The 11584-nt window shown below is 47.4% G+C and overlaps 1 protein-coding gene across 1 annotated transcript in view; it reads left to right on the forward strand.

Moving 5' to 3' along the window:
• HCN4 (hyperpolarization activated cyclic nucleotide gated potassium channel 4) overlaps nt 1-4370 on the forward strand; it is a 1084393-nt gene extending 1080023 nt beyond the window's left edge. Inside the window, exon 8 of the mRNA XM_069624604.1 lies at nt 7-4370. Coding sequence (XP_069480705.1) covers nt 7-1529 — 1523 coding nt within the window. The 3' untranslated portion in view covers nt 1530-4370. The remainder of the gene's footprint in view (nt 1-6) is intronic.
• The last annotated feature ends 7214 nt before the right edge of the window (nt 4371-11584 follow it).

The raw sequence follows: 11584 nt of genomic DNA on the forward strand, positions 1-11584 counted from the left end.
TTCCAGGGAAGAAAAATTCCATCCTCCTGCACAAAGTCCAGCACGATCTAAGCTCCGGGGTCCTGAACTACCAAGAGAGTGAGATTATCCAGCAGATAGTGCAGCATGACCGCGAGATGGCCCACTGCGCTCACACTGTGCAGGCTGCAGCGGCTGAGGCATCCCCTCCCACACCAGTCATCTGGACTCCTCTGATCCAAGCACCACTGCAGGCTGCTGCTGCCACCACATCAGTTGCCATCGCTCTTACCCATCATCCCCGACTTCCGGCAGCTATCTTTCGCCCACCCATGTCAGTTTTGGGTTCTTTAGGGCAGCAGCCAGGCCATACCCCAAGACATTTGAAAAGGCTTCAGTCTTTGATATCAAGCGCCGGGCCTTCTTCTGTGGGATCATCAGCAAGTACATCTTCCCAGCTACACACCCCAGGAGCTGAGACGCCCACCTCATCTTCCTTTCACATCCATCAGTTGGCAGGCTATTCAGCCTCTGTTGGTTTAACCCAGTGGCAGCAAACGTCTACGGGTACCGCTTTCACCAGCGCAAGCCAACCAGGGTTAAGTGCTCTGCCCTCTATGGGATTAAGCCAGTCACCACAAGCTGCCTCAAGCTCTCCTCTAGGCAAAGGACCACCACACTCATTTGCCAGCAGCATGCATGGCCACTTCCAGCCAGTCACGAACAGTTCCCCATCTGCTTCCTTCAGCCAGCTCGCCTCCAGTTCACCTAGCAGCCATCTCAGCCAGCTTCAGTCAATGCTAAAACCAACACAAGTGGGACCATTTCAACACCAGCCCTCGGCCATGGGCTCTTCAGGGACCCAGCTCTCCTTTCAGACAACATCTCCTCTTTCTACTTCTCCAACCTCCAGCTTGCATCAGCTGGCACAGTCGACAGGGGGATCGCCTTCAATTTTGTGTCAAATTCCACCAAGCACAGCAGGACCCTTCCCTGCAACTGTAGCCCAAATGCATCAAGAAAGGTCATCTTTTGCCTTTATGCCTCCATTGCAACAACCTGTTACCCCTGGGTATGCACCATCAGGTATTACCCCACCCATGCTGAGTCCAATTTCAGCACGAACTTTTCACTCCAGTCCGCCTGGGTCAACAAGCTCTCATGGGTCACTGCTCACGCCACAGACAGCCAGCCCCCCACTGCCATTACTCCAGCCCAGGAGCTCACCACCTTTACCACCTGGTCGCATTACCCAGGACATCAAACTGATTTCTGCTTCTCAGCCATCTCTGCAGCCCCAGGAAGTGAGTCAAGTTACAAGTCAGAACTCTCTGCAGTCCTCCAGAGAATCCCTTGCTGGCTTCTCAACATTTTCTGTTGGGTCTGGACTTCCAGGTAGACCTTGCAGCGCTGTCCCAGAAAGAATGCCATTGCCAAGGCAAACATCCTCTTCATCTGTTTTTGGTGTGACTGCAGGTCTCCCCTCCCTGCCGGCCGGTCCTCGGAAAGACTCCTTAGCTTTCACGGAGGAGCGAGAACCTTTCAGATCCAAGCTGACTTCCAATTTGTGAAGGCCAAAATTCACCTCCATTGCAGACAATGTCCCTGCTGAGGTGCCCCTCTGGCCCCAGCAGACCTCATAAATTCCTCTCTTCCTTTCCCTTGCCCCACCATTATTCAGGTTTAACTGTGATATTAGAAATAATAAGAATTAACAAACAAATTAAAAGGAGAAAAAAAGGTAAGCAAATATAAGTAGAGCTATAGTTTTTTGCTCACAGGATTTTATATATTTAATATCTGAACACGAGATAGCAAATCGAATATGCGAGGTAAAAGATGTACGGAAAGTCTCTCCGAAGCAGTCTGCCAATGTAAGATCAGCTGTGCAGCCACCGAAAGAGAGGAGACGCTGGAGAGTTGGATGGCTCACGACAATATGAAGCTGCCACGAAAGTGTAAGTGATGTGCCTGCCCAAACTTTCAGGGGGGGGCACTACTGTGAAAGGCCCAGGCGCGTCCATCATTACCTGCTCTAACTCACCGGTTGTATTATGTTTTTAAGTATTTATGCACTTTGGCAGCAGAGTGTGGGATCCAGCAGCAGGAAATGTCACTTTAGCTTAAGCCTCTTCGTCCTGTGGGATGCCATGCGAACATGACGGTGGCTCAGTCATTTTGGGCGCCTGTATGTGGGATGCTAAAACAGGAAGTGGTAGCGCTGAAGGTGGCGGCTTACAAACGTGTGACATTTTCTCTAGTCGTCACACTTGTGGAGTCTGCGCATGCGGCTGAGACAGGAAGTGGCGTACCCGAAAGTATTTATATTCACTGTGCAGCTTCCGGCTGAGACCACGCTTCCCTGCGTGCTTTCGTCTCCCCCCATGAGAGGTGGCACGCTAGCAGGCCGAGGCAGGCTGATTTCAATAATGTACAGTATTCTGTTCTGGAAATGGTCTCGCGCGTTTGATTAACGCTTTGGGGAGAAGGACATCAGACAACTTACTACAGGTTGTGTGGCGGTAAGGATATGGTGAACATCTCTCTCTCTCTGGATAATTTCTTAGCTCTTACAGCACCAGCCATATTAAGTTGACGTTGTTTTACTGATTTTTTTAATCACACTTTTCAAACCTCACAATCCTCCGCCATTTATCTGTGTGTGTGCAATAATCATGATGATCAACAAAAATGGAGGCCAAAGTGACCCTGGGTGCAATAGCGGTGTCTCCTCCTGAATTCCCCATGATCCTTTTCTTGCACCTTTTTCTTTTCTTTGATCCGTCCATGGTAACACCCTTAGCCCCTCTCCTCCGTTCTTTTCACCTTCTTTCTCTAGATCACCTATGCATTTCTTAGTGATTTGCGTCTCTCCATCCTTTGCATTCTTTTCGTTTTTGCACTCCCTGCTGGTGCACACTGCACTCAACAGGAAAAAAAGGGAGTGGCATAGGTTTCAGTGTCTATCTTTTTCATTACGTACCATGGACGTTTCTGGTAAGCTCTTCTGAGGAGTCCCAAGAAGCATGTAGTTCCAGATTCCCTACCTAGCAGCAAGTCACTGGGTACGGAGAGGGTAGGAACATACATCTTGGAGCAGTTGGACGTGTTGTTGGAATTAAGGAAAAAGACCAGGATGTTATGTTCCCATAAGTAATGACGCTACTGAAGTGTGTATGAAATGAAAGGAAGGACATGCAGAAGTGCAACTGTTACTCATCCAGTGAAAGTACTTCTTCCTCATTAAAGGTGGGGCATATTTCCTCTTCATACAATGCCTGCAGTATTTTAAACCCAATTGTTTGGTTTCGGTAGCTATCGCCACAGCAGTTCCCATAAGGCTCCCACCCAGTGTGTGAAGCAGAGTTGGTTCTATTGCACTACTTGCCTCAACCAAGACTTTAGAGCACTTTCCAGAGATGCTGTGTGTAGCTCTTTCTTTCGTGTAATGCTTTGTTGGATCTCTCAGCTCAGTGCCACCCAGTACACAATAAAAATATCTGGGCATCACAGAAGAGGGGCACTGGTAAACAAGAAGATTAACGCTTTGTAACCAAAGTTAGTGACATAGACAAGAAAGACTAAGGAGCAGCAGAGGCCAAGAGACTGGCGATAGAGAAGGAATCAAATGGGTCTGGTTGCCTGCATGTGCTATTTGAGTATTTCTATGAAATGAAGATTTGGGGCAGCCTCGCATGAGCAATATATATGTACATATATATGGTCACTAGATAATTTATTTAGAAACGCTGCCCAGGGCACAAGCCGATAGCTTTGTCTACAATGGGTAGGTCACAGACTTGCACAGTAAAAATATACAGTTCTGCCTGCAACGGTCCATTGATTGGCAGCGACCATCTTGACAGCTGTAGACCAGAGATTCATTACTGAAGCAAGGCAGAGCCAATCCATTGGAGGTCATTAGCCAGTCAAAGTCAGATGAAGGGGTTGCTTGTTCTCCTGCCCTACGCATGCTTGTTTGCCACCCCCACTGAGCAGAGGTGTGATCTGGCATCAGCCAACTTGCCAGGAGACGTTGCTTTTGCTCCACAACGCTGTAAGTAGGGGTGCCCCACTGAGGCAGAAGAATACCCATAGAAACAAATGAGTGTGTAACCAGAAACAAATGAGTGTGTAACCAGGTAAAGAAGTGTCTCCTAACAAGCACCTTCCTTTGTGTGTGATCTCTAAGAGATTCTTAGCAGCCAGGGGGTGGTTACGCCCCTACAGATTCCCCAAAACACAAGCTTTACTAAAAACCATCAAAAAGCAGAAAAAAATGTCACACTTAATATAAAACATATTGATTATTTTTTCCATGTTTTATGCAAGGCAGTTGAAGCTGTCATACTTCAAGCATTTTTTGCTATGTTTGTTAAAATAAAGAAACAGCAATACCACTGAATTTCCAACTGTTTGTTTTCCATGTTTTGCATCTTATATGTGGCTACAAAATGAAGATAATTCCAATTGTATTGTACCAAAAGAGTTGTTTCAAGTGTGTGGAGCGATTCCTGAAGGCATGCTACTTTGATACCCTCCCACAGGGTGGCGGTCACTCTGGACAGGTCATCCTCCCTGGTGCTGATTTTTAGGGTTGACTTTGGAAAGATCATCCAGACCTGGTGTCTTTCCCTAAAGGGGTCATCACCTAGATGCAATCATGGTTGTGATTTCCTCACCGTGGTCAGGGAGTGTTCTACCCTAAAAGAAAGTTATCCTTTAGATGGTCCTAGGTGATGCATAACTCTGAAGAAAAAGCCGTCTCCGAAGCCTTTATTAGACCGTAGGATGATGTATTATAGTGACAAGGAGGATATGTCAAATTCCGATATATGGTTAGGGGTTGGGGTATTGCACTAAAGTGACACCCCTGTCTGGGAATTTGTAATGGTTGGAGAAAGCAGAGTTAATCTGAAGAGTTGTTTTGTCTCATGAATGTATATGTTCAGAAACTGGGGTATTTCAGTCTTTCCTCATGCTTGGTTACTGCCCTGAAGGAGGTCCACCTCATTAGAAACTGTCTGCTTTATGACACCTTTATATATTCAGATGAATGTGAATTACCCTGAGATGACCCTCTCAGATGGTTTTTAATTGTTTTATTTAATCCAGAACACGAGTCTCAGAATCCTACAGAATATAATATAGTAGTCACTCCTTTATGTCATTTATGGTTTTTCTCTCTGATTATATGTTTAATGAACATATCACTAAACAACCACCTGAGCACACTTGCTACACACTCTCCACACCCATGTAAGGCCAAACCTCACAGAGGCGTTCCCCCTTAATTCAAATAAATAGATAACATGTTTTGATCCACACTGGGCGTCCTGCTATGAGCAATGCCTTCATACAATAGGTGATTATTCCTCCTCTTGAGGACCTACCACCCTTTCTTCCTCTGACCATACTAATTCTTTCCAGGGATTTTTCATGAGTGTTTACATGCATATACAACAGGCCCCTTGATCATTAACTTGCCCAAACCCTCACAACCAATCCCTCCTCCACTTTTCCAAGTTTCCACTCCATCACAGAGATGCTCATGCATGTTGCTCCCGAAGTACTATATATGGCGTACGGTTCAGTTGTGCCTCACTCTTATTTTGATTTCTCCATTCATCATCTCAATCCGAATCCACTCCTCTTGCCGATTTATTGACTGGCTTGAGAATAGTTATGAAATTCAGCATAATGTTTCTATCCACTTTATTGTGTTGCATACATAGCGCATGGGATATAGCCTGTTTTCTCCTACAATGTTACCATATTGATCTTCTGTTGCGAAAGCCTCCTTCCAGTCTTTATTCCATATTTAGGAACAGTGACATCCAATGCTCTCGCTCCACACAAAAGAGGGTCTCCATTGTCATTGGCTCATGTCAACAGTGCATCGGAGGACACCCTGTGTCACCCGGTAGTGTCACAGAGGGAGCCACGCAAATGTGCAATATAACAAGTGTGACCTGATAATTTTGGCGCCGCCCAAGCACAAGAGTGGACACTGTCTCCCAGGTTCTTCCACACCTGTGAGAAAGCTGTTCCTGTTCTCTAGTTGTGATAACCCTGCTTCATGCTTTAAATAAATGAGGGCTCTTGCACCATCCTGCATCTTGTAACTTCATAGAGCACAGCTTAGACATTACCACACTGGTGCTGCGCTGGCTCTCAGACCAGCAGTGGGTGCTCTCACGCCAGTGACTGTGCGCGGTGCCACTCTTGCAAGACCACCATTTCTTCCAGTTTCAAGACGACAGCAGGTTCCGTGGAAACCCTATTTCAGGAGTATTTGGAGGTGATAGGGGGTACAGGGTATTCCGCCTGAAGGAAGGGATGTTGCTCAATGCACTCGCAGTGAGAGACCAACAGATCTTCACGGGCCTAAAAGAAGAGCCACCTGTAACCACAGCAGACTAAGACGATGGCCCTCATTACGACCCTGGCGGAAAGGGGTTTACGCCGGCGTAAACCATGGCGCCCCTTTCCGCCTGAGTACGAGTTCCCTTAGCGCCATGGTGATTTTAACGCCTGCTTTTAGCAGGCGTTAAAATCCATGGCGCTAAGGGACCTTGTTGTTAATTACGCCACCGTAATTTACGGTGGCGTAATTAACGCCTTCCCCACTCCCATTATACCCTATGGGGCAAAAATGGGAATGGGGAAGGGTAAATGGGGATTGGGGACTTACCGCCCCGCCAAGGTCGGAATGGGGCGGTAAGTCCGCCAACCACCATGGCGGAGTTGGCAGCTTAGCGCCATGGACCATGGTGCAAATAGCACCATGGTTCTCCGTCAAGGTCGTAATGAGGGCCGATGTGTTTTAAGAGGCAGTAAGAAGATCGCAAAGCTCTTTGGAAACAAAGTAAATGTAGTACTACATAATATTACATTTTATATGAGAGCCGAAAGGGCTAATGAATTTGCAGATGATTATGTAGCGCAGCTGCGTGAACTGGCAATTCTGTGCGGCTTTAAAGAACCCACAGACTCAATGATTCAAGATATGTTAGCAGTCCACACCAGCAATCCCTAGAGTCAGGAAAAAGTTCATCCAAGAGAAAGACGTTTTTCGTGACAGGGTACTCCAGATGGCAAGGTCTAGTTATGGACAGAAGAAAGATGTGTTTGATTGCCTGTCTTCATCTGGAGTACATTCCATAGCCTTAAGACGAGGAACTGACACACAGCAGACAGATGCTGACACTAAGGACAAGCTTGAGATAAGGTATGCAGAACAGATGCAATGTCGCCATGGTGGAGGGGACGCTCGCGTAGCGAATGACCACATGTGCCCAGCAAGATTTAAAGAGTGCAGTTTGAACTTGTAAGGAGTCACAGTCATGACCATCCATCAATACAAGAAGCAGGATTGAAGAGGTTGAAACCACACTGTTTAGTAACAGTGGTTGGAAATGAAATTAACTCTATGGCAGACTCCAGTTCTGATCTTGCAGCTATTTCCAATGGCCACATACAGATAGATGGGTCACAAGGACAAAATCACAAAGACAAAAAAAGTGAAACTTTGAGCCCACAGCATAGAGTGGCATCCATGGAAAACTGCTAGGATAGCAGCAGTGCAACATAGAATTTAAGGGTCACAAGGTCACCCCAAATGTTTACTTGGCAATGTATGGACCAGCTTTCCTAGGATGGCAAAATGAGTTTCAACTGAACATTGTTCTCGATCCCAACAGTGAAGAAAATGTGTTGTGCATGAAGATTTTCAGGATATAGTTACCACAAGGACGTGAGCTGAGTTGAAAAGTTTATTCGGATAAACAAAATGTGCCTCATTACGGCCTGTGCGGAATGGGTTAACGGCTCCTGCTAATGGGTGCGGACCCATTAACACCATTCCGCACGATTACAAGCTCCACTCGCGGGACCTGGTAAGGAACGCCTGGTCAGACCAGGCGTCGTTACCGGGTCCCGCGAGGGTAGGAGGGAGCAAACAACGGGCCACTCGTAATCGGCCCGATGTTTGCTCCCTCTCCCATTCCCATTGAGCCCTATGGGGGCTCAGATGGGAATGGGGAAGGTCCGGCCCGGGTTCCCAGAGGGAGGAATTACTGGGCCCTCCGTACTCGGAATGGCCCGGTAATTCCCCATTCTGGGAACCCGGTAAAGGAGCACGGTTTGGCGGCAGCCATGGAGCTGGTAGCTCCATGGCTACCGCCAAACACGTAATGAGGCCCAATATCCATTAAACACATGGGGCCTCATTACGATTTTGGCGGTAGCCATGCCGCTATTGGCGGAATGGCTGCCGCAAAAATCGGGTCTGGGTTCCCAGAATGAGGAAATACCGGGCAATTCCAAGTTCGGAGGGCCCGGTAATTCCTCCCTCTGGGGACCCGGACCCGGGCCTTCCCCATTCCCATTTCAGCCCCCATAGGGCTGAAAGGGAATGGGAGAGGGAGCAAACAACGGGCCGATTACGAGCGGCCCGTTGTTTGCTCCCTCTTCCCCTCATGGGACCCGCTCTGCACGTCTGGTTCCCGCGAGAGGACCTCGTACCGGCACCGTTAACCCCTTACTGCCTGACTTGTAATGAGGCCCATGGATAAAATATCACAATACAGAGCGAGAAAAAATATGTTAGTCTCTATAGTGCAACATTGGGCCTCATTACGAGGTTGGAGGTAGTCGTGGCGCCATTAGCGCCATGACTACCTCCATTACCGGTACCATGACCGGTCCCTTTCAATGGGGACTTACCGGTCTATTCCGAGCTTTGCGGGACCGGTAAGTCCCCATTGAAAAAGCCATTCCCCATTCCCATTTCAGCCCCCATAGGGCTCAATGGGAAGGTGCTAATAATGGTACCGCAAATTGCGGTACCGTTATTAGCTCTGAAGTCCCTTAACGGGTCCCTTCCTTAACGCCTGGTAAAACCAGGCGTTAAGGAAGGGACCCGCTTAGGACCTCGTAGTAGGGCGGTAAGGGATTACTGGCACCGGTGCCCTTACCGGTGCCGGTAATCCCTTACCGCCCACCTCGTAATGAGGCCCATTGATCTCTAAAATACAACAATGATGCCATATAATTCATAACCACAGATAACATATCACAAGGAGACAATTCATTGGGCCTCATTACGAGGCTTGCATTCCCGTAATGAAGGGTGCCGGTACAGGACCGGCACCGTTCATTACAGTATGCTTGATTACGAGGTCCCCTAGCGGGACCTGGAACAGACGTCTGGTAAAACCAGATGTCCTTTCCATGTCCCGCGAGGGGACCAAGGAGATAATAACAGGCCCGTTATTCACAGGCCCGTTATTAGCTCCATCCCATTCCCATTGAGCCCTATGGGGGCTCAAATGGGAATGGGGAATGGTTTTATGCATGAGGAATTACCGGGTCGTCCAATATCGGAATGACCCTGTAATTCCTCATTCACAGATCCCGGTACTGGCTGCCTCCATACTCGTAATGAGGCCCATTATCTCTAAAATACAAAAATTACCCATATACCTCAAATCCACAAATTTCGAAATAATTTATGGGGCGGGAATACATCTTCTTAAGGCTCCCCTTCTCAGTGATGTTGCAACCTTCAAATATGAAAGCAGAGCCCAGGCAATACATTTTGTTTCTGCCTTTAGTAAGAACATCAGTCCGGGCCTATGTAAACGCAGGTCAGTGCCTCTCAAAACCTGTAAAGTGGTTCGCTCTCTAATAATTGCATCACCGGGTCAAAACAAGATAAAATGAATCAAATCTTCAACTGGTGCACCACACATGGGACAGCTTGGGTCGTCCGGGTAGCCTGTCCACTTTGCCGTGTTCCCCCTTAGGTGCAGACAGTCAAAAAGTGCTCTGGTTATAAGCCAGCTATGATGACCCACTCTGACCCAAATGAGATACCACTGAATGGAGGGCAGACCGCTGATAAGCAGATGATACACATCAGCCTGCGAAGGCCGCACTGCGTTGGCACGAACTGCAGTAAATTCCCTGAGTACTTTCTTCTTAAGAGAGTTTACTTCACTAAGTTGAAGCAGCCTAATTGCTGGTGGGCTAGCCAACGAATTTATCCTGGACATTCACTCGCTTACAGATCTGAGCCAGGGTATCTTATGCCACAGATCCAGGCTAATAATTGCTTTAATTATAAAATGGCACAACGTTGCTCTGGGATTACCCCAAATTCTGATCCAAACTAAGCCTGGGGCAGCTTTCCACTCATCCTCAAAATATGGCATCCCCAGTTCTCTTTGTACAGATACACAAGAACAAGGGAGTCCCAATAACCTTTTAAAATAACAGTTTTCCCTTGCCTGCATATCGCCTGGCTTATGACACCCCCAAAGGGCTGCTCCGTAAAGGGATACTGCCTTAACCTGCATGGAATAGACCTTGAGTGCAGATTGCAGGTGTTGGCCCTTACACCTAGAGGAAAAACGCTTGAGGCCCCCCAGGTATTGACACATTTTCAAAGATTGTTTAGTTACATGTGCCTTACTTGAGAAACAATCTGAGAACCTCACACCCAGATAATCAAACTCATTTACCCATCGGATAATGTCCCCTATACAAACAATGGGGTGCATCTTGGTTATCTTCTTGCTACCACTGCAGCTCATGACCACTGATTTTACAGAATTTATTTTTAAACGTAAGACGGTCATGAAAGAGGCGTACACATCCACCAATGCCTGTAATGCCCTTGGTGTTCTAACCATAAGCACAGTGTCATCGGCGTATACCAGAACAGGGAATGACCTACCCCCAAAAAATCCACAGCAGTGTTTAGTAGTGCCTGTACCAACCCATTGATGTATAAGGTAAAGAGTATCGGGGCCAATACACACCCTTGGCGTACTCCCAAGATCAAATTGAACCAGTCGGTCCTTCTCCCCCCTGGACCAAACCGAACGTTGTTGTTCGAATGGATCTCCTGCAAAACTGTCACAATGTCAACCGGACAGCCCACGGACTCAAGCACGGCCCCCAACTTGGAGTGATCACCCTTGTCAAAAGCTGTGCTTAAGTCCATGAATGCAAGGTAGACCGTTTCGCCCTTGCAAAAAGCAACATTTGATATTAGTAAGTACAAGTTGAGAGCCTGCTCCATAGTACCCAGTCCTGGACGAAAACCAAATTGAATGTCAGTAAGAACCTTACTCTCGGTAAGCCAACCCTCCAAATGCCCCAGAAAAACCTGTCCAAAGATTTTAAATACTGTATCCAACAGAGAAATAGTACGTTAAGAAGAGGGTTTAGTAATATCCCCCATTTTTTTTAAATATCGGGAAAATTGTTGCTGTCTTCCATGATGGGGGATAATGGCCCGAACTTAAACAAGCATTAAAAGCACTCGTCAACAACTGAGCCCAAAGGCGGAGCTGGCTCATAAAAAGGTATGCAGGTATGGCATCAGGGCCAGGAGCTCGATTACGAGATTGTGCCCCAATTGCCTTGGTTACTTCCTCCAGAGAGAAACAAAGAGCTACTCGCCCGCTCGGTGCTCTACTCTGGCTCCTACAAGGACTTATTCTCCAGGACTTTGAGATGTGTGAAATGTTATGAGAACATAATCAAGTTGCGCCCTAGAGCTGTGCCAATCAAACACAAGGTTAGATCTGTACCAGCCACGGCCACCAAGCACAAG

This window comes from Ambystoma mexicanum, chromosome 11 (genome assembly GCF_040938575.1).
Source record: "Ambystoma mexicanum isolate Mex_15411 chromosome 11, UKY_AmexF1_1, whole genome shotgun sequence".
NCBI lineage: Eukaryota > Metazoa > Chordata > Amphibia > Caudata > Ambystomatidae > Ambystoma > Ambystoma mexicanum.